At 34.8% G+C, this 23665-nt stretch overlaps 1 protein-coding gene across 1 annotated transcript in view; it reads left to right on the top strand.

Moving 5' to 3' along the window:
• TrpA1 (Transient receptor potential cation channel A1) overlaps nt 1-5658 on the top strand; it is a gene marked incomplete at its 5' end in the record, with an annotated part of 29927 nt that extends 24269 nt beyond the window's left edge. The window contains 8 exons of the mRNA XM_028314709.1: nt 242-349; nt 1284-1584; nt 1692-1897; nt 2049-2237; nt 2522-2797; nt 2893-3052; nt 3284-3414; nt 4237-5658. Of these exons, the coding sequence (XP_028170510.1) occupies nt 242-349; nt 1284-1584; nt 1692-1897; nt 2049-2237; nt 2522-2797; nt 2893-3052; nt 3284-3414; nt 4237-4374 (1509 nt within the window). The remainder of the gene's footprint in view (nt 1-241; nt 350-1283; nt 1585-1691; nt 1898-2048; nt 2238-2521; nt 2798-2892; nt 3053-3283; nt 3415-4236) is intronic.
• Nucleotides 5659-23665: the final 18007 nt, after the last annotated feature.

The raw sequence follows: 23665 nt of genomic DNA on the forward strand, positions 1-23665 counted from the left end.
GACAAAAATACACAAATTATTCGGAATATCGATAGATGCAGTCTATTTTACTAGGTCCACTGCAAATAAATATCTTTAAAAAGAATTTACCTACGCTTAATTAATATTGATGCTGATCATGCTAAATAGTACTTGTAGACTTTAAGCACTCTTGTTACACAACTCATTTAAAGTACAGTTACGGACAAAAAAATATTCATTTACACTTTGTAAGTAATACTAACCTATTTACTAAATTTAGATCAAGTACAACTTCGATGCGCTATGTCCTCAATTAAAGGACGAAGACGGCACAAAGAAAACCGAAAGCGTTCCGAAATCGCAGAAAATACCGTTACCAGCTCTCAACGTAAGTGCCACAACAATTTGATACTGATTCTGTTTTTTTTCGCTTCGTGCAGATTAAGTACTCTTTCAAACACTACCAACGCTCCAAACTTGAGGTAGACGCCATGAGACTGGCGCTAAACAACCCAAAATACCGTCCAGAACCGTTGTGTGTTATCAACGTGAGTCAGACCTAGCGCAATGCTTGACTGTGTGTATTGATGCCACGAAATAAGTGTTGTTCCAACCTATTTTGAATATGTTTCTAAACCCTGATAACCGTTTCTTCAAAGCTTTGGAGAAGAAGTTCTACTATTCCCAAATATAAATGCAGATTGTTAAATTACTTCAATACTCATTTTAACAAATAGATCAAATAGAGATATGGTTTGATGAGCAAGCAATATTGATGTTAAAGTCACTAAGACATATTTTGTCGCCTAGGTATAGTTCCAAAATACTGGACTGTCCTGTCGATGACATTGACAGTGGGGCGCCACCGTCAATACCGGATCGCTGGTTCAGATTTTTGCCATGTTGGAAACCATATAGTTGAACGATGGTAGCGCCCCCCTGTCATTGAGTTTGGCGGGACAGTTCAGCGCGGGTCATCTATAAAAGAAGAAATTGATTTCTAAACTACCTATTTTACCGATTCAGATAGTAAAAGAGATTATGAGTAAAAAGTATGACCAACTGGTTTCATGGCATCAAAATAATCATTCACAGCAAAGCTTCCTCACCACGACTTGGTGATTTTGGTGGTTTCAAGCTTATTTGTCAAATTACTAATGTAAATATTAACACCGTCTATGTCTAATCTGCACTATTTATTGTGGTTTTACAACTTACTGATGTAAATTTTGAATTATGTGTATGGTGACTGGTTTTTCATTAATTTTGAAAGCTATTTTTAATAAGTAATACCTAATAATACATACCTGATAATTTTTCAGGCGATGGTTGCTCATGGCAGAGTTGAACTCCTAGCTCATCCATTGAGTCAAAAATATCTACAAATGAAATGGAACTCCTACGGAAAGTACTTTCACCTGGCAAATCTCCTGTTTTACTGCATTTACCTAATATTTGGGACAGTTTATACATATCTATTGATGGCAAACGTCGATCCGAGTACAGCAGCTGTAGTAAAACCGGTTACATGTAATTCTCCTGTTTTAAATCTATCAGACGATAAGATAATTTCAGAACGCGTGGAAAATAGTACAACTATTGATAATAATAGTAAGCCAATAGGTAAGTCAAAGATGCACATTGACCAATAAACCATAGTAGTAACTTAGTACTAAAGTAGAGCACAATACTTTTTTTGATAATCGCCTGAATCAGCAAATTGATTTCAGATTTTGAAATCATGGTGGCAATGTACACAAGCACAGTAGCGATAATAGTCTACAACGTAATCTGCATAATACGAGAGGCGTATAATCTGAAGCAGCAGAAATGGCACTACCTAGTCGACCCATGTAACTTGGTCTCATGGATGTTGTATATCAGTTCCACTCAGATGGTCTTTCCGACCCTATTCGGAGGTTTCTATGACATACAAGTAAGATTTTTTATAGAGTTCTATAAACAGTCGTAAGGGACTGTGCAAGGAGCATATTTAGTACCACAGTTTTATTTTACAACAAAAAATATTTACATTATAGACAATAATGTTCATGGAAACATCTTAAACTTGTATGCCTATTTTTCAGTTTTCTGCAGCCGCTATAACAGTTTTCCTCTCCTGGTTCGAGCTACTGCTTTTACTTCAACGCTTCGACCAAATTGGCATATACGTGGTGATGTTCCTGGAGATCTTGCAGACGCTGATCAAAGTCTTGATGTTGTTCTCGATTCTGATCATTGCGTTTGGCCTGGCATTTTTCATACTTCTATCTAAAGTGGGTACAGAATTGATTTAATAAATTTTCTTGAGGCTTTGCGTTCATGACGTCATGAAAATTAAATTCAATGATAATCTGGCCTATTAGGTGAACCGTTTCATAAATTTAACATGAACACAACGCGAATTTCTTTCCAAATTGCAAAGCGAAATTGTTAAATTGGCAGTGAACAAGTAGGTCATTTATCTGTGCAAGATCCAAATTGTTAATGGCTTCAATTAGATTATTAGATGGGCGGACAAATTGTTTGTTTACTCGTTACTTACGTTACATTTTTCCAGGGTCACCATTTATCATTCAGCACAATTCCCATGTCTCTCATGCGTACTTTTGCTATGATGCTTGGAGAAATAGATTTTGTGGGAACGTACGTGCAGCCGTACTACAACAAATCCGAAACGGACGTCATACTACCGTTCCCGATGCCGACATTTTTCATACTTGCACTATTCATGGTGTTGATGCCAATTCTTCTGATGAACCTCCTCATTGGTTTGGCTGTGGGTGACATTGAAAGTGTGAGGAGGAATGCACAGTTGAAGAGATTAGCGATGCAGGTGATATTATAACTCCTACAATAAATAAAAACTTTAAGATACAATAATCTAACGTTGCTCTTCAAAACTAACCTTTGATCATCTTCGTGTTTCAGGTAGTACTTCATACAGAGTTGGAGAGAAAACTACCAGCGATACTATTGGAGAAAGTTGATAAAGATGAACTTATTGAATACCCAAATAATAAATGCAGCAAGCTGGGTTTTCTGGACTTGATCCTTCGCAAATGGTTCTGTAACCCTTTCACGGATGATGGTATGTATGTTAATTTACACAGTTAATAATTCGATGTAATTTATTTTTTCATATTATTTTCTATCAACATTTTGAGTACACTTTTATCATAATTTGAACAAATATTATGTACCCTATTTTAAATTATGGTAATTGCTTTCATTAATTTCACTAATACTCATTTCTAAGTTCTAATTTATAAGCAAACCTCCAGTTAATATGACGATACTGGTTCACTTTAAAATTTTAAAGCTGGTTTAGACCTAGTGCTGGAGAGTAGCGAGGACTACATTACGGCGGAGCTGGAGAAACAGAAGCGGCGGCTGCGCGACATGTCGCAGCTCATGGAGCAGCAGCACACGCTCATCCGGCTCATCGTGCAGGTCAGTCCACTTACTTGACTTACGGGACCATTCCCACCTCTCGTTCCCACCACTGCAACTCCTGTGCAGCTATCTACAGCTTGGATCTACAGCTTGACCGCCACAAAAACCCAACCAATGAAGGTCAAGTTTGTCCCGGGGAAAAGTTAAACTGTCATTGGACCCGCAACGAAATTAATCAGCAGACTTACTTGACTTAAGATCCTATGTCCCCTATATTCGGCAGATGGCGTCCACAACAGTCCTCCATCGTGTTCGGTCTTGAGCTTCGCGTTTGATCGCATTCCATGTCTTGCCGATTCTCTTCGCCTCGTCTGCTATAGTGTGCCGCCAAGTTTGCTTGGGGAAACCACGTTTACGTTTTCCTTGGGGGTTCTAATCCAGAGCCTGCTTGGAGATGTGATCGTGATCCCTTTGGAGAGTGTGGCCAATCCAATTCCACTTGCGGCGCTTGATGTGCTGGTCAGTTGCTAAGCATTTTTACTCTTAATAAGGGTTCCATGTCAGGACTGCAAAACCCTAAAAATGGCCCATCCTTATGTATGAAACCCGTCGACCCCATAAAAGCGAGTAATGTTTGACTCACTAAAGATACAGTGTGTTCCCACTACGTTCCTCACGTGTGTTCTTAAATGCCCTCCGATGGGAAAAGCTAGAAACCATGGAGTCATTCCAGCTCACGACCAAGACGTCTTCCGTGGTCGTCCTTCCATTCACGATCTCCAAGCTCCTGCTATAAGGGGGAGCCAATGGGGACAGGGTTTACATAATGAGTTTTATGGGTTCTGAAACATTTCCTAAATTCTAACTATTTTTTTCCAGAAAATGGAGATCAAAACCGAAGCTGACGACGTGGATGAAGGGGTGTCCCCTTCAGACACAAGAGTGATCCCTCGATGGAGTTCCCCTCGCATCCGCAAGAAACTCCGAACAGCTCCCTCTTTCAACAAAGGAGGGTAATCTAACGCGTAGGGATAAAGGTCAAGTTCATACCCTTCTATTTTATCGATTGCACGCAGCTTCCAAGTAACCCATATTCCTTCGTTTGACCCATATTTTGCGTAGCGACATCTGTTCTTTAGGTTCTGAATTACAAACTTGTTGCGTATTTGGTTATAATCGGAAACTAATTTTGTATGCAGTTGTTTCTGCTAAATATAATTTAATAATTAGGTATATAAGTAACTTAAAAAACTGATTTGCTTTAGTCATTAAACTAGTTATTATAACCAAAATTATAGAACTGGGAGCTATTTTATTGCCATCTATACAATTTTGTCTACACCGCTTGAAGGATACAGTCTGCTATAAAAATAAGGCATGGAAACTCACGAGAATGAGTTTTCATTTTCATTTGTGCCTACTAGAGGTCGGGCCCATGTGCAAAAGTAAAGATACGTTTGGTTATGCTTTTTTGTCTTTATTTATAGTTTGCTTTGCGACTTATGTTTAGTTTTTAGTTCTACTTTACAGATAATCATAATACTTACATTATACTTTCGAAGATTCATTGTAAATGTATATCAATTTAAAAAAAAATAATACCGTCAATTGATCTAGTAACAGTCTATCAGAGATCTATCAGTTTCTATCACAATTCATAAACTAATGAATAAAATTAATTTGCTGGTAGTACCTAGAAGTTATAATTTGATTAATATTCAAGATCCTGAATTAATTTTAATTATGCCGGCCGTTTGATGTAGTGGTTAAGAACGGACTGCTATGCCGAGAGGTCCCGGGTTCGATTCCCGGCCGGGCAGAAATTGAAATTAGCTATGAGAATTTTAATTTCTGTGATGGGTCTGGGTGTTACTATTTATGATATGTATCTATGTATTTACAAAAAAAATGTATTTAAGTATGTTTATATCCGTTGTCTAGTACCCATAGTTCAAGCTTTGCTTAGTTGGGGACTAGCTGGTGCTGTGTGTAATTGTCCAAAGATTTATTATTATTTATTACGGATAATTAAATAGGGTCCGTACACCTGTTAGTTTTCATCCACCGTCCTGTTCGCATCCTGACGACGGATCACTTTTCAAATCCTCTTCAGCTAACAGAAATATGCTAATAACCATCTATGTATTTACCAACACAGTAACCAAAACCAAAAGTTATTTCTATGAATTCAAAAAGTATTTTATATTTTTTAAGTCGCTCAATAGTTTGAAAAATAAAATGTATGATGACTCCATTTTCTTTTTATTTTAATACCTGGATATAATATTTGCAAATTGCATTACTTATCTCACTAATATTTCATTTTATAAATGAATGGACGCAATATCTACAGGTGGACACAATGAGGAAAATGCTTGTTTCAGTTATTGGTCGATTTATAAAGTTAAGAAAAAGATGTTTTGTTAAAAAATATGCATTCCATAAACTCAAAAAGACCAATAACAATTCATGGCCTCCATTTTTTGTTCATAATAATAATACTATTAAAACGCAAACACTTCTAATTTCTCTCTCGAATTTACCAACTTGACCGAATGGTATAACGACCCAAATCACATTGATTGATCAGTTTTTAAGAACCTTCTTAACAAGTAAAAACATAACCTTTTGTTCTTGCATATTTTATTAATCATTTAATAAGAATCTTAAGTGATATAAGGTATGTTTGTATTTAATTTAGTTCAGTAAGATAATTATTCATTATAAATAGTACTTTTACTACTGTTACCAAATTAGAATTTAAAGTACCTAAGTATATACCAATTAAGCAGCGAAAAAGTGTTAACTGTAATTTGGTATATTAAATTAATGTATTAATATTTACTATGTAGATGTTGTAAGTACCTACCTAGTCAAGAAGGACCGCAGACCGCCTATAATTGGCATTACTTGCTAACATATACATTTATATTATAAGCAAACTTGTAATTATTTATAAGATAATGCTGTAGATTTTTCCTATAAATAAATAAACAAACACAATACATTATAAGGATTTACTGTTTACAAAACAGATAAAATTAAAGTTAAACAACATGAATGGCAGGATTAAATGAAATAATGTAGATTATGTATTTTTATAAAACGAAATAATAATATCCAGATTACTCTGTAATTTTTTTGTTCATAGGTACTTTAAGACATTAAAATTTGTAAACAGTGAATTTTGTAAAAAAATAACAATTTTTAATTTTGATAGTAAAGCGATGCTTTTTATGTTGTTTTTTTAAGGCTTTAAATTTTGTTTGAAATGTCTGCAAAAAGATAACACAACCAATTAGGTAGGTAGCTGAAATGGCCGAAATAACACTTTTTATTCGACATTAATACTATCTTGTCAGCTTGAATAATTAATAAGGACATAAATAAAACTAAATGCTTAATGCCTTGTCTGACGTCATACTGTATAATTATTAATCATAATAATTATACAGTATAATACTTCTAACAGCGTTGCATAAATAATGTTATTATAGCCTGACCAGGAATATAATAACCCTGGCATAGAGGCGCGGCAATTGCATTTGATAGTGCAACACTGAGTACAGTCGTACCTGTGTTAAATTAATAGGCTAACTTTATGTATCAGGATTCAGGATTAGGGGCTAATTTGATATTTTCACAAATTAACGAAAAAATATTATTATAGGTAACCTGGTTTAAATAAATTAAATGAAACCATCAATCGAGTTAGTAGGATTTATTTTATTATTCATCAATAATCAAATTCAGAACTTGAATGTTCAACTGCAATGTCTGCTCATGAACGCTTCAAACTCGGTACTTCTTTCCCAATTCCATAAAATTCAACACTTAGAAAGTGACAAAAACTTTAAAATAGGTATTTGAAACAAACCACAGCTAATTTTCATAGTGGACTGTACTATACGATAAATATGTCAGAGTCAATTTGACAACCTTTGTCGGAAACATTATTCAATGAAAATATTGTCCGAACCCTTAGTATTTCTCTTCGACAAATATTTTAACACATTGTGAACCACTTTTCTTTCAAGACTATAAAAAGATTTTAGCATTTTAATTCACAAAATCAATTGCGCACATTTAAAATAAAGTTTGTTTACACTTTGACAGCAATAGACTGACATGCAAGGTGACATGTCAATGAAGTTTTCAGTTACTGTTGCCATTAAAAGAAATTAGTACCATTAGTTTTCCGCAACATGGCGAGGGTTTTTATGTTCCTGGTCAGGCTATAAAAACTACGGAAGGCACTTTAACATAAAAAGGAAATAATGAAGATGCCTTTAAAATAACATAGAAGACACAGTTTAAAGAGGCCGGAAGTTTATTTTCCTCTTGTTTCCTTGGACGTGAAAGAAAATGACATTATTTTGCATTAGAAGGACCGACAAAGCGAAAGGTACATCCTCATCTGCTTCCTTTCCGCACCTTTCAGTTATCAGTTAGAGTAGGCGCACACCGATGATTTTTAGTTGGCCGATAGTTGTGCCCGATTTTAATTTGTATGAAGAATCGGTTAAATCGAATCGGCTTAATGTGCGCACTCCCATACATGCCCATACTGATCAACTGCCCGACTAAACTATCGGCCGACGAAAAATCAACGGTGTGCGCCTACTCTAAAAGGTACAATTTATAAGTTGATGCTTACATTTTCTTAATGTTTACGATAATGCAATGTAAGGGTAAGGGCATAGCTGGGCATTAACTCGTTAATCCGTTAATCGTTAATTAACGAAGTTAACATTTCTATTAACGGATTAACTTTTAAGTTAACTTTAAAAATTGTTAACGGACTCGTTAACTTCCGTTAAATAATCAAGTCCGTTAATCGTTAATCCAGTACCTACTATTTACCAAAAAGATACAGCAGGCACGCTGAAAAACGCTAGGAAAATGCGTTCTGACAAGTACGTTCGGGCTTCCAGAACTTGCAGAACCCAAAACAACAGTTTTTGTAAGTAGATCACTAACGAAATGATATAAAAATGATATTTTTTATTTATTTATTTATTTAATTCCAAGCTTTATTTTTTTTTTACTTCACTTGTTATAGCCTGACCAGGAACATAAAAACCCTGGCATAGAGGCGCGTCAATTGCATTTGATAGTGCAACACTGAGTACAGTCGTACCTGTGTTAAATTAATAGGCTAACTTTATGTATCAGGATTCAGGATTACGGGCTAATTTGATATTTTCATAAATTAACGAAAAAATATTATTATAGGTAACCTGGTTTAAATAAATTAAACGAAACCATCAATCGAGCTAGTAGGATTTATTTTATTATTCATCAATAATCAAATTTAGTACTTGAATATTCAACTGCAATGTCTGCTCATGAACGCTTCAAACTCTGTACTTCTTTCCCAATTCCATAAAATTCAACACTTAGAAAGTGACAAAAAACTTTAAAATAGGTAGTTGAAACAAACCACAGCTATTTTTTCATAGCGGACTGTACTATACGATAAACATGTCAGTCAATTTGACAACCTTTGTCGGAAACATTATTCAATGAAAATATTGTCCGAACCCTTAATATTTCTCTTCGACAAATACTTTAACACATAGTGAACCACTTTTCTTTCACGACTATAAAAAGATTTTAGCAATTTAATTCACAAAATCAATTGCGCACATTTAAAATAAAGTTTGTTTACACTTTGACAGCAATAGACTGACATGCAAGGTGACATGTCAATGAAGTTTTCAGTTACTGTTGCCATTAAAAGAAATTAGTACCATTAGTTTTCCGCAACATGGCGAGGGTTTTTATGTTCCTGGTCAGGCTATAGTATGTGTGATACAAATCTTGCAACTGAATTTATAAAAAGTTTTCCTCAACCGATTGAGCTGAAATTTGGTATAATTATGTAAGTACGATGACAATGCAATGTTATGGTACCATTAAGCTGGTCTGATGGTGGAGTCAGGAGGTGGCCATAGGAACTCCTAAATGAAACGGCAGAAGCGCATCGAATTTGGGTTCGTTGGATTTGTCTTTTTCTAAAGTGCTCGACTTTAGTACTAGATAATGTCCATGGTCCTGATGATGGAGTCAGGAGGTGGCCATAGGAATTCCTAAACGAAACGGTGGAAACTTATCGAGTTTGGGACCAAGGCTCTGAGATTGAGATACTAATAATAAAATATGTAAAATAAAATTATAATATTAAAAAACTTTTTTAAAAACAAGCTTTTATTCTGAAATGCAATTACTTGTACTAAAACGAAAAAAATAATTGTACTAATGCAAGGTTCAAATAATTTCGCAAGCTAAAAGAGAAATAAATTCCATGCGCCATACAAGCTTTCGAAATTATTTGAACCTTGCATACATTTTATTTTTCGTTTTATTATCATGTGTTAACGGATTAACGATTAACGTTAACTTGCGTTAAATCTTGCGAAATATAACGTTTTAACGTTTAACGAAGTTAATTTTTTTATTAACGGTTTAACGATTAACGAAGTTAACTATTTGATTAACGGTGCCCAGCTATGGGTAAGGGTGTCAAAACGATAAGAAAAATGTAATATCCTTCACAATTTTCTTTTTGCATCAGTTGAAAGCGAAAGCTCACGATGCGTTGCGGTATCGCACCGCAAAGATTACCGTATCGCGCCGCGCGGCCCGCCACACTACTAATATTATAAACTAGCTTTTACCCGCGGCTTCACCCGCGTGAAATTTAGTTTGTCACATATCGTCATAAATTATAGCCTATATGTTATTCTGGGTTATAAACAATAATACTGTAAAGTTTAATCAAAATCCGTTCAGTAGTTTTTGCGTGAAAGAGTAACAAACATCCAGACATCCAAACTTTCGCATTTATAAATTAGTAGGATGCGAAAGTTTGGATGTCTGGATGGATGTTTGTTACTATTTAACGCAAAAACTACTGAACGGATTTTGATGAAACTTTACAGTATTATTTTTATTACCACCCAGAATAACACATAGGCTATAATTTATGACGATCTGTGACAAACTAAATTTCACGCGGGTGAAGCTGCGGGCAAAAGCTAGTTATTTCTATGTAAGGGTTATGACGCGACGCAGCGCAACAGACTAATGGGGCCTCACGCTCAGACTACGCAGCGACACCGCTCCGGCGTCGCACCGCTGCCGCAACGTATCGTGTGCTTTGGCTCTGATGCAATGTATGCTTTATGAGCTTGATCCGCATTGCATTGGATTACTTTTGTAGTGGATCCTTGGACAATTCATTTTTTCCATATTTATCTTTTCCCTGACACTTAACTTAGTATTCGTTTTGATAAGAGGTTTTGGATGTTGTTATTTTGAATACTTAGATATATTTTTGGAAATGTGAATCACTTGCAACTAGATAGAACATTCATCATAATCCTTTAAGTTTAAAAGGTAAGTATCCAGCTAAAATATTATCAGATTAAACTTAATTTTAAGAAAAGACAGGGTTATGTATTAAGAGAAGATGCAGCTAAGCTGGTTCATATTCATATAAGTATTGTTTTGAACTGAGAATAAGACAAAATATCTATGAAAATTATTTCTAAAGTAAAGACACAGCTTTAACTTTATTGTGAAACTAGCTGACCCAGCGAACTTTGTTCCGCCTTAATGGCAATAAATAAACAGACTTTTTTTAATTTCGAACGGGATAAAAAGCATCCTATGTCCTTCTCCTGGCTCTAAACTACCTCCCTGACAATTTTCAGCTAAATCGGTTCAGCCATTCTTGAGTTATAATTGGAGTAACTAACACGACTTTTAGATAGCACTTTCATGAATGCATTGTATTTACGGCTAAAATTAACTAGGTATCAAAACATTATACATAATTATAATAAAATATTTGTGGGGCTACAAAAAACGTGTTTTTTTTTTGCAGTTTATTGCTCGAAAACCTTAATTTCAGGAACGATTTATTGGTTTGTATGGAACCCTCGGTGTGCTAGTCCCACTCGCACTTGGTAGGTTCTTTTCGTGATTCTTTTAATGATTTAAAGGACAATGTTCGTTCTCCATACATTGTTCGCCTAAGAACCAACAATTTTGACATATTACTACCCGAAAGCGAAATAATACGATTCTGTGTGTAAGAACAATGATTCCTGATGGACACTTGCCATAAAATTAATGATTAAGAATATTAAATCACAGCGATTTTATAATATGTCGTTTATGACAACATGGCGTCTAATGTATTAAGTGAATGTATGAACACCGATTCGCGAAANCCTACATTTCAAAATTTATTCTATTACAGAAGTTTTAAGTTCAGGATTTGCAGGTTAATCTCTGTAATGACTGAACTTCATTGATATTGCACTTTAAAAGCCTTGTTTAGCTCACACAGTTAAAGTTTACCCTTTCATCAAACTTTGTTTGATATCTATCCATTTCGTCAATCGACTTCAAAAGGGAGTGGCAAAACGTTACGCCCAGTTGTTTCCACACAAAGTTAAAATGCACGCAGTAAAAATAAACAAAGTTTATTGCATATCGGTCCAGCGCCCTATCCCAAAAGCCTATCGCCAATATTTGAACGAAGAGACGAACACACACAGCACATCAGATTTTAAATGTTTGTCGCAAAATAGTCTCTATTTCTTTCACATAAGGTGCTTCAATTTGCCGTGATGTGCAACTGTCCGGACTATAGGGGAGGCCCAATAAAATACCCCTATTGTATCGCCATAATATGCAATCCATCCATATTCATATTGAGTCCACGCTCAAGCAACCCTTTGACGCCCCGATTCAGACTATTCTAGCATGATAAAAAAATAGCCCTAAAATAGTTTTCCGAACTCCTGCCTGGCACTTCTCTGTATAAAGTTTAAACTTTATCAACTCAACTATAAAGTCTAGCTTTAATTTCCATTAATGCAATCTATGACCCGTTCAGTGCAACAGATATACCTACCTACACTTATTAATAGATTTTATCGAATTTACGCAATAAGCCCATGCAGTTTGACGTCTAAAATCATTGATACATTTTTATCACGGCCCGCATTCTAGCCCGGGAGATAGGTAATTAATGCATTTTGATAAACTGTCAACGTGCTCTTATGGCATTAGACACAATCAGCATGATGGTGGTATGGCTGTTAAACACTATTAATAATGTTGTTTTTGCTTTCAAGCAGGATGACGGAAGACTTATACACAATGATGATTTATTTAAGACCTACCTAATGATAAGTAAAAAGTGGAATTCAGTTTTTGTAACTTGGAATAAAAGTTAGGCACAGTTTTCAATGATGTCAGAAATATTATGTAGAGACGCTAACAAATGCTATTTCTCAATCGTAAGGTTATGTTTATGAAACTCAAACTGCTGAAAGAATTAATTAATGCACAATTTCCTAGCAAATCTACCTAATTTAAAACTTGACTTACTGACAGCCTTTGTTGACTTATGTAAAACAATTTTTTGTCCTAAGCATTAAAACGGTCACTTAATTAATTAGTTTGTATTTCCCGAGAGATATCCGATCCTACTTTGTACTTAAATTGATTAAATTATCATAAGTAAAAATAAACTTGCTTTTTTTAACCACTCCATTTAGAGACATGAGGGAATATTTTGTGACGTCGCGTAATGACGTTTCTCTACAAAAATAGGTCAAAATACCTACACTCACCTTTTATCCATTATAACATTTGTATCTCTTTATTTCTATTTAATCGATTTATACTTATTGTATGCGACCGCGATTTACTAATGAGTGAATGATAAATTTTGTGCCCTCTTTTACATAATAATAACGAGGGAAACCATTCTATTATTGTATTTCACTCATCACCGTGTTCAAAGGGCATGAAATTAACAGGATGCAATAATACATTATTACTAACGGATGTTAATACCTATGTGAAAACTCGCTAAATGTTTCTGTGAAAATTACGTGAGTGGCAGTCTGAGCTTGTCCAGTCACAAGTATAAAAATGTAATATAGTTTTTCTCAAAGACCAAAAACACTTAAGCGATAATTAATTGAATGTTAAGCGATAATTAATTGAATGCATTGTGACCTTTGTAAAATTCATGTTATGGTTTTCAAAACCAAGACAAAGCATGATCTTCCACTTTTTTCATCCAGCCACAAGGTGGACAGACGATCTTACAACAAAGGCAGCGCAGGAAGGTGTTGGATGCAGGCCGCTACCAAACGGCCAACCGAAAATCATTGGGGGAGGATTATGTTCAGCAGTGGAAGTCCTATGGCTGAAATGATGATAAGATACGTTATTTGCAAACAAACAATAGGTAGATTGAAGTACCTACTACAATTTTCGACTTATTTACAATGTGTAGACAATTTTAATTGTCCATTTGGTTGGGTTGTGTGGCAGCACACCCATCCAGAACCATCATAAACTTAATCCATTGTGATCTTTTCTTTTATATGTTCGACCCGAAATCCTCATTGAAAAATTAAGTCACAATAAGTACCTAGTACTTAACTTTAGATCTTAGGTCTATTGAATCGTGGAACTTTCCTATTACATAACAATATTGTTATGCGTTGGTTGTTCGATAATGTGTAGGCTTTCTAATTCAAGTACGAATTATGTAGCGTAATTTTCCTAAGAAATAATATAATAAGAAATACTCGTAGCAATTTTATTATGTAAAGCTTTTATTCTTAAGCCGATTAAGTCGTTGTCTGGATAATTGGTTCGAAAATACATAATATTATAAGCTCATTAAACCAGAGGGCGTTTGAAGCATCCTTTAATATTTTTAGCGGCTTAAAGCGTAATTGGGCTACTTAAAGATAAGCCATCGAAAATAATACTAAAGCTTCTGAAAATCCAAACAGTTCTGAATGTATGTGAAGTAGTTATTTTAAAACATGTTACTAAGGCTGAGTTGCACCATCTTACTTTAACAAACGTCAAAAATCTGTCAAACTCCATAAAAAAAGGTTATTGTTGTAGTTACGGTTAAAGTAAGATGGTGCAACTCAGCCTTTGTATACGATGGTGATTATTTTTCTTGAATGTTTTCTTCTCCTGTCTACGAGTATAAGTCTAGGTGCAGACTACCGACTTTTAGTTGGCCGATAGTGGGCCCGATTCTAATTTGTATGAAGAATCGGCCGTTATCAAATCGGTGTGATGTGCGCACTTCCATACATAATCATACTGATCAACAGCCCGACACAACTATCAGCCAACTAAAAGTCGGTGGTCTGCGTCTAGGCTATAGGTGACCTAAACTGAACTGTTCTACCAAACTCATTGACAAGGGGACGCCACACCATCGTTCAACTAGGTATAGTTTCCAACATGGCAAAAATCATATAGTTCCAAAATACTGAACTGTCCTATGTGCATGACATTGACAGTGGGGCGCCACCGTCAATACCGGATCGCTGGTTCCGATTTTTGCCATGTTGGAAACCATATAGTTGAACGATGGTAGCGCCCCCCTGTCATTGAGTTTGGTGGGACAGTTCAGCGTGGGTCATCTATAACCAGCGATCCGGTATTGACGGTGGCGCCCCGCTGTCAATGTCACGGATAGGACAATTCAGTATTTGGGTCTTTATCAGTCATTCCTGACAGGTCCTGACCTCAATGATTAATGAAAAAGTATGGATATGTCACCGGAAAATAACAAGACTCGTAAGTTGATCAATTTTCTAGGTAGTTGATCAACTCTCGGAAAATAATAAACGGCATTTGAAATGTACTATTTAACGTATGTATTTTAGTAAGTTGATTAATTTACGGCGTCTTGCCGTTAAATTATCCGACAAAGGCAAGGTGCACGTTGATTGGTTGAAAGACTCACGTGCTTTTATACCGCTCCCCGCCACCCGGCCGCCGCCATTACTCTATCTAGTCCGTACTTGTTTTTCTTTATTTACAGTAGTAAAATTAGCAATTGTTGTTTTGTTTGGTAATAATTCTCATTATAACGCGTCATTTTATTTATGATGAGTGAAATGGAGTCTGTAGTGGTAGAAATAAACGAACAATCAGTGAGCAATACTAGTTTTGTTGATCGAGAACACTGATGCAGAGTTACAAAAGTACTACAGTGGGCTAAGTACAGAAAATAAAATAAAAAATATTTTCTGTAGGTACTTAGCCCACTGATTGTACTGACTGATTAAACTGATTATAATACTTATTATTAATATAACTTACAATAATAAAACTCTGAGCTCCAATATATTTAAACATTTTTCATTTATTTAACTATATAGCATAGACGAACTTGAATATCCCTATCTCTAAAATATAAATATTAAAACAACATATCTAAGTGTTTGTAACTCTATGAATAAACACTTGCTAATTATACTTATAATTAATGCTGTCGACCAATCAGAGAAAAGTGTATTAAGTGACGGATAATAGTGTACCGTCAAATAGTACACTGGGCAACGATTGGCCCATTTGTGGATGATTTTACTTGTAGCAATATAGTTAATTATTAAATTACGGCTAGGTACCGTAAGTTGACCAATTAGCTAAAATTCAATGCGTTAAATACATTTCAACTGCCGTTTATTATTTTCCGAGAGTTGATCAACTACCTAGAAAATTGATCAACTTACGAGTTTTGTTATTTTCCGGTGACAGATATACAGGAAACCACTAAAGCCTTATTTCCAATCAACACTCAAGAGGCCTACGGTAAAACCGAAGCGATCGAGAAGTTTTCAATCACATTAATTAAGCTGTCGGACTGATAACTACTCGCTTAAGGCGATAACGTACGCCCTAAATAAATGTTATGTTATGCACTTTGCACATATTTTGTTTTTTTTTTGGTTTACAAATAAAGTTAATAATTTATTTGCAGCAAAAACAAAGAAATTCGTTGGTGAAATATCTGCATCTGTTGTACGTGTTAGCCTTAACTCAATTTTGATATTGGTCACTCCACAACCATAGCTCTATTAAGTCCATTTCGGAAGGACAGATTTTTTTTCCTGAACTTTGGGTTGAGTCACTGCACTTTATTGCACTACGCAACACAGTCTTTCTTATTTAATTAAGTCCACTTAACTTTCATGCATACACTTTAAATATTTATACTATAAACCTTTTTATTAATTAATATAATTAAAGAAGCGTTGGGTCTCCCTAAAATAGATAAATTGATGATGTCACTTTTAGTTTTCAGTCTTTATCGTTTCTTACCTTAACCTTTGAAACCCGTTTATAACGACAGCTCAAATATCAGAAACAATACACCTAGCGTCAAAGGCAACTCGTTCCTTTGTAATTCTACTATAATTGAATGCAATAAGGATCATTTTGTAGTCTTTGACTCTGAAAAAAAATGTGAGTCAGGAAACAAATTTTTGCTAACACGTTTTTGTTCACAAAATTGCAACATTACAGCTTAAAATTTACAGATTAACTTTGACATGTAGGTACGTAATTTTGTGCTATCTCTCGCAAATGCATATTTTATGAGCAGAGTTTAGTTATTTGCAGAGTGAAAATTTCATTTTACAACTTTCACGCTCTGTTAAGCGCATAATATTTAAAGGTGCGTCTCCACTTAAAATGTCCTGCGAAGCGAGAAATGTGGGTGGTATCTGATATTTAGTAATATTTAATCAATTTCGCATGATTTAAGTACTTTATAAGTGATGAAATATTTTTTTCGTGATGTTTAGAGCAGAAAGTCGACTTAAATGATCATTTACTTTTTCACCAGGACTTGTTCATACGAGCAATTGTGCTCAGAATGTTAGCGTAGCTATCAGTTTGAAATAGGTCAAAACATCATGCCCACTCCACTCGAGAGTTTTGTGCAAATGTGACATAGTTTCGTTACTTATAGCCTGTTCTGTCGTTTGCATCGTCCAGAGTGTTAACTAGCTCATATCACGTGGCACATTTCAAAAGGGTTATGAAGTTGAGTACCGACGGTACCCAATTTCTGAAAAATGTAACACAAACGGGATTCCCTCGAACCATATTGTCTCGAAGCGCTGGTAGGGCCCAAAAGATAAGGAGACATGTAAAGTGCCCCATAAGGGCTACCTTTTTCTTTTTTTATTATTTTCTATTGACGTTCATAAGTGCCACTTGTGGTCTAAACTGAATAAATATTTTTTGATTTTGATTTTGATTTTGATTTCATATTGCCTGCATTGCCTAGCTTTAGACGCTCGACAGTAGTTCGAGATTGCAGAGATCAAAGGGAAAAATGAACAGACTTGTAATTTAAAAACCAATAATTTTTCAGATAGTAGAACCAATAACACCTTTTGTAAACATTATGGAAGCAATAAACTATTGAGTATTGAGTATTGAGTCTTTGACCAGAGCCTGATTCGAATTGTCAGTGTTTTAGTTTGGACGCTACTGCCGCGCCAGTACAAAGGATGACTGTCGATGGTTTTTATTTATTTCTTATCCGTTAGATGTCAGGGGGGTATTTATTTCTTCCTGGAAATGATAGAAAGGCGAGTATAAACGCAAAGGTAATTGGGTCACGATTGGCTAGACAGACACTCAAAAGTAGTGCACGCTGGTTCGATTCCCAAGTGAGTACCTACATTCAATAATAAGCAATCAATTTCAAATCTCAGGCTGAGTTGCACCACCAAATTTGACCGTAACCATAACGATAACCGGCGTTTTTATATGAAGTTTGACTGATTTTTGACGTTTGTTAAAGTTAAAGTAGATTATTACAACTCAGCCATAGTGGTTTCATTCGGATATCTTAAGTGGCTCAAACATTATTTAACCGACTTCAAAAAAGGAGGAGGTTATATGTTCGACTGTATGTAATTTTTCTATGTATGTTCACCGATTACTCCGTCAATTGTGGACCGATTTTCAAAATTATTATTTTTTTCAATAGGGTACACTTCTGAGGTGGTCCCATTGTCACCAAGTCAGGATCTGATGATGAGATCCTAGGGAAATCGAGGGCAACCCTCAAATTTTATAGGCACGTATATCGTTTTTCAAACTTTTTCTTAAGTTATTCAAGTATTTGCTCCTGGAAATCATCATCTCATATTGATGAGCTGATGATAGAAGGTAAAACTCCTTAATGCTTAGGAGTTGGAGGATAATTCTTTTAATTTTGTAGGTAAGTATAGTTTCTAAAGTTATTCAAGTGTTTACATCAGATATTCATCATCTCATCATGATGAACTGGTCATGGTAGGTACAACTCCTTAATGCTTAGGAGTTGGAGGATAATTCTTTAAATATTATAAGTACAAATAGACCAACAGTTGTATTCTTTCATGTTTTTAAGGTGGGCTGACGGTTTAAGATCTTTTTAGGTTTCCTATATGGTAACCTGTATTTTGTAGGTAATATTATTTTACACTAGCCATGAAGAATATGGTCTCAATGTAAGGGAGAGTCCGCTAATTTGGACCAGTTTTTTTCAATCCCATTTTACACATAGTTTTCTTTTGTTTTTGCTAATGTCCATGGTATATAATAAAAGATACATTATTCAACTTACTATTTCATAAGTATTAATTAACATGATTGTTGTATATTTAGCACAAATCAACAAAGTACGAGTTCAGAGCTTCGGTCCAATTTAGCCAACCGGTTCGATAATTTGTACCACAGGGTTACTAAATTGGATTTCAATAAATTTCAAGCCTATAAAAATACTATGGCAAAATATTATACGATACATTCTTAACAAATTAGGAAACGAAAAGGAACAGTAGTTAATAACATAGACAATCGATATTGTTTTACACGTTATCACGATTTTGAGTACAAGTTTTGTAATTCCAATTATCGTAACGCACACTTGTACCTAATCTACTTTGCCAGTCTTTTGCTTTCATTTATTGTTAGTCAAACATAACTACGCTATTATAACTTCAAAATATGATTTACTAAAAAAAATTTCAAAATCCTTTGGTAAAGTTCCATACAACTTGATGTGGTACAATTTAGCCGACTAGGTGATAGTGCTTTTAAAAAATCGGTAAAAAATATAGCTTATAAATACCGAAAAATGTTTCAAATAATTATAATCCACACTAATTTACGCTTCTAAATAACATATTAGAAACACCCTGTGATTAAATTTAACAAAATTACAATCTAAACATGTATTGTCAAAAGTTACTTGAAAACAATGAAAAAATACTTTTCAAAATAAAACACACGTGTTTGTTGTCACGGCAAAAACCACATGGCCGATATTAATTGATTTTAGTTGTGTATCGCTGAGTGTTGCAATTACAGACATCCAATAAATACTTTACGAAATATGAGGGTGGTACAATTTACCCGGCGGTACAATATACCGAACTCTCCCTACCTACTGCCTACCTTCAGTGGTAACATCAAGGTAATAATTAGTTAACTAAAAAGCTAGAAATAAGTAAAATTTTAAAAAAAAAAATAAAACCGACTTTTTAGTATAGGTTTTTTGGCGTCGGTTTTATTTTTTTTTATAATTTACAAGATACAATACAAGGACTATTGCTGTGAAAGTAAATGAAAGTTATCGTTTTATTAATTAAATGTTTTGACAACAATCAAGATTTATATTAGGTATTTTAAAGAAAAAAATAGTTCGTATGAGAAATCATTGCAGAACTCGCATGTGCGTAGATATGTACCTATTCTGTACGAATAGGGATTCTTTTGCTCAGGGGTCACGCACAGGCCTTGCGTGACCTCTCGGCTCTCACCTTCGAATAGGGCTTCTTTGCTCAAATACAACTCTCTCAAATAGTTTACAAATCAAAATCTAAACAATTTTCCATGCAAAGCCAATTAGATTTAATAGTTTTTGTTCGATACGTAAGTAATTGTATTTTGAAATAAAATCTGTATTTATGTAAGGTAATAAAACTTATTTATAGAGAGTACACTTTTTTAAAGTATTCTAGCCTTTCTAAGATTTTCAGTGGTCGTCAATCATGAATTGTAGGTAATTAGGAATTATTAAGTTTATATTTATTTTAGTATAACATTGAATGTTAGTAGATACTGGGAATGGGGATCTAATGAGGGTACCAAAGATTAAATTATTTCAAATTTTAAAGAAATATTTTTCCTTATTCCTAACTAAAGTGGACTAAAATCAGAGGGAGAAATACGTAAAAAACTATTCTCGTAGGTAGTGCACGGAATTGCACCGTTTAAGTGGAGTAGAGCTCAGATCGAATAATTCATATCAAGCTACGAGTGCCAGTTGGAAGCTCAGTGATCCAGAAATATGAAGTGCACACGATTCCGTAATTAAATTTTATTTGAAATATTTCCTACGAAATCTATTCCTTACTTTTGAGATCGGTTCATTCAATTTAGTGTTTTGTTGTGCTGGCGACTTAAACTGTAATTGTAGCAAGTTTTACCTACAATTTATTAACCTAGGTACTCGTACTAATAAATTATATGTGAATATTTATGAAGATGAAAGGATGGATGAAACCTAACAGTGTTATTGTTTACAGATAGGAATAACCTAATACATTAAACTCGTAGTATAATTATTATTACAAGCTTTTTATTACTTTCACATGTCTGGTGTCTGTCGTCAAATCTTGCAACTTAAAATTGACCCACTTCCCGGTTTTCTATTGAGCTGGAATTTTGCATGCATGTGTAAGTCGGATGACAATGCAATATTATGATGACACGGAGCTGATCTGATGATGGAGCTGGAAGGTAGTCATAGGAACTCCGCAATAAAACGACACAGGCCTATCGAGTTTGGGCTCGTTTAATTTGTATTGACGAGAACTATAATCCTGTATGGTAACCATTAGGGTCTGATGATGGAGCCGGAAGGTGTCCATAGGAAATTCGCACTGAAACAACACAACCTCTGTTTGACGGACAAATAATTGAAATTTTGTCATCTAGCCTATTGATCTCGACTAAATGTGATGAATTCAAGACTTTTAAACAAAGAAAACAAGCCATAGTGTGCTCATTTTATACCCTTTTGAAATGCTCTGTAATAGTTTATTACTTTACAAGTACTCCAACTTTTAATTGTTGCCAGTAGTGGTTACTTTTAGCTGTAATTTAAGTTTGGGTTTCTTGTAAAGATATTAAATTCCTTAGAGAAATTCTCAAAAAATTACAAATCCTTCTCCTGTAGGCCTAGGATGCGCGCTGTGATAAGCTTTTATCACGCCATTTTATCGATTATACGCGATAGGCCCATACATTTGTCGTCTAAAATAGTCGATAAGATTTTATCACGGCGCGCATCCTAGCCCGGCTGAGCATACTGGGGCTCTTCTCTTCATGCAAAATTTATCATAACCAAACGAAATCAATATGCGTCAGCAGAGAACCAGGAAAGCTGTCTTAATGTTTTGCTGTAATTGTATTTTTTTGTTCAAAATTTATGGTGATTAGTTTTGTTTAGAATTATTAGAAATATTATTTGTTTTGCCATAATTTTCCTGCAAAATTGTAAAAAAAAATGTATGCTAGCAAATTTATTATTTCTACCTCAACCAAATATAGTTTTTACACTGTTAAATATCTTTGTGCAAATTCTCTAAACAACAAAAGCCTGGAAATAGTAAACAATACATTATTTACATACATAGTTTTAATAATACATTTGAATAAATCACTTTATCAATGGGTATATAAACCAAAAAAAATACATCTAATGGTCTTCAAGCCATCAATTTCAGTCTCGTGTTTACAAAAAATTCAAATACGACGTAAAGAGTTATTTTTAGGTCAAATATAATGGGTCGTATAAACCACCGAGTGCCTTTTTCAACGACGTAACTCCAAGCTAACTTTAAAACTACTGAAGATGCCCATTTTTTAAATATTTAGACTTTTTCATCGCAAAAATTGAAAAATGTTTTCTCTTGGACATTTTTTTATAACTTCTCAAATAAAAAAGTTACGAATTTTTTATTAAAAAAAAAATCGTTTTTTGGCTCTCCTGAAAAGTAGGGTTTTGGTTTATACGACAATTGAACCTGAAGGTATCGAAGCTGGAAGGTGGTCACATGAACTTTGCAATAAAACGACACAATACCATCGAGTTTGGGCTCGTTTAATTTGTATTGACGACAACTTCAATCCTATATGATACTAGGGTCTAATTATGGAGTTGGAATGTGGCCATAGGAACTCCGCAATAAAGCGACACAACCCCGTAGACTTTGGGCTCATTTAATACGTCGCAAGTCGTAACCCTATCAAATGGGAATAATGTTCGTTACATTTAGTATGAATGTAAGTAGTTTCATTTTGATTAGATGAATAACCCATTGCAAAGGTGCACGAGCTGAGAGCTGAATATGAATATTATGAGGGTGTATAAAAAATAATATGTCATAATCACTAACGCTGCGCCTTAACCAAAATGTTTCAATAAATTTCAACTTTAACTTCTCAAGTTTGCATTTACTAAATTAAGGAAATATGGGACCTGTCTTTTCCCGCGGATTTAAACACTTGCGTGAAGTTCTAACCCAAACTGTTCTTTTCCTAGTCTATATACCTAGTAAGTTAACTGTACCCTTTTGGACACAAACTCACCGTTTGCGTCCACCTGTAGGCTAGCTTACGGCCACCCATTTACGAATAGTGTCTAAGAAGGAAATATGGAGAAAACGGCTGTTCAGTTATTGTTAATCAATAATATCTAAAGAGTTGTGTCAATGTGCTAAATACGATGCAATTTCATCATTGACTAAAGTTGCATTAACAATATAATCAGATACAGAAGATACAGAAGATTCACTTTATATTAATCAAATGAATATAAAAAAAATTACACTTTACAGAAGCGTACATATTATGTAGGTACCTACCTACTATCATAAATAGACTTTATCAATAGGCAGGCATAATCTATGGTCACGTGAAACTTCGTAAATATCGAGCGTACGATAAATGTATTGAAAAATACGCTTTGCTCTATTACTAATTATTATTCTTCTTCTTCTCAGTCGGTACACTCTTGTCAGAATGGTCGTGGTCATCATTGTGAATCACGATTCAGAGTCATGTTCCTCGTAATACGGCGCCATTCCTCGCGGACTGCAGCTTTCCGGGTACTTTCGCTAACCGAGCACTTAGTTGCGGCCCTGATCTGGTCCGTCCATCTCATTGGTGATCTACCACGTGGTCTGGTGCCCTCAACTTTTCCCTGCACTACGAGACGCTTTATGGAGTCATTACTGCGCCGAGATACATGGCCGAAGAAGGTTAAAATGCGTGACTGAACCGTGGTTGATAGGCGCTGTCTGATGCAGAGTTCTTTTAAATTTTTAATATGGAGTCATTGGTACGAAACTCGGTCCACGATATTCCCAGCATCCGTCTCCAGCAC

The sequence above is a fragment of the Ostrinia furnacalis genome, unplaced genomic scaffold, assembly GCF_004193835.3.
Source record: "Ostrinia furnacalis isolate ACB-3 unplaced genomic scaffold, ASM419383v2 OfSCF4894, whole genome shotgun sequence".
Taxonomy (NCBI): domain Eukaryota; kingdom Metazoa; phylum Arthropoda; class Insecta; order Lepidoptera; family Crambidae; genus Ostrinia; species Ostrinia furnacalis.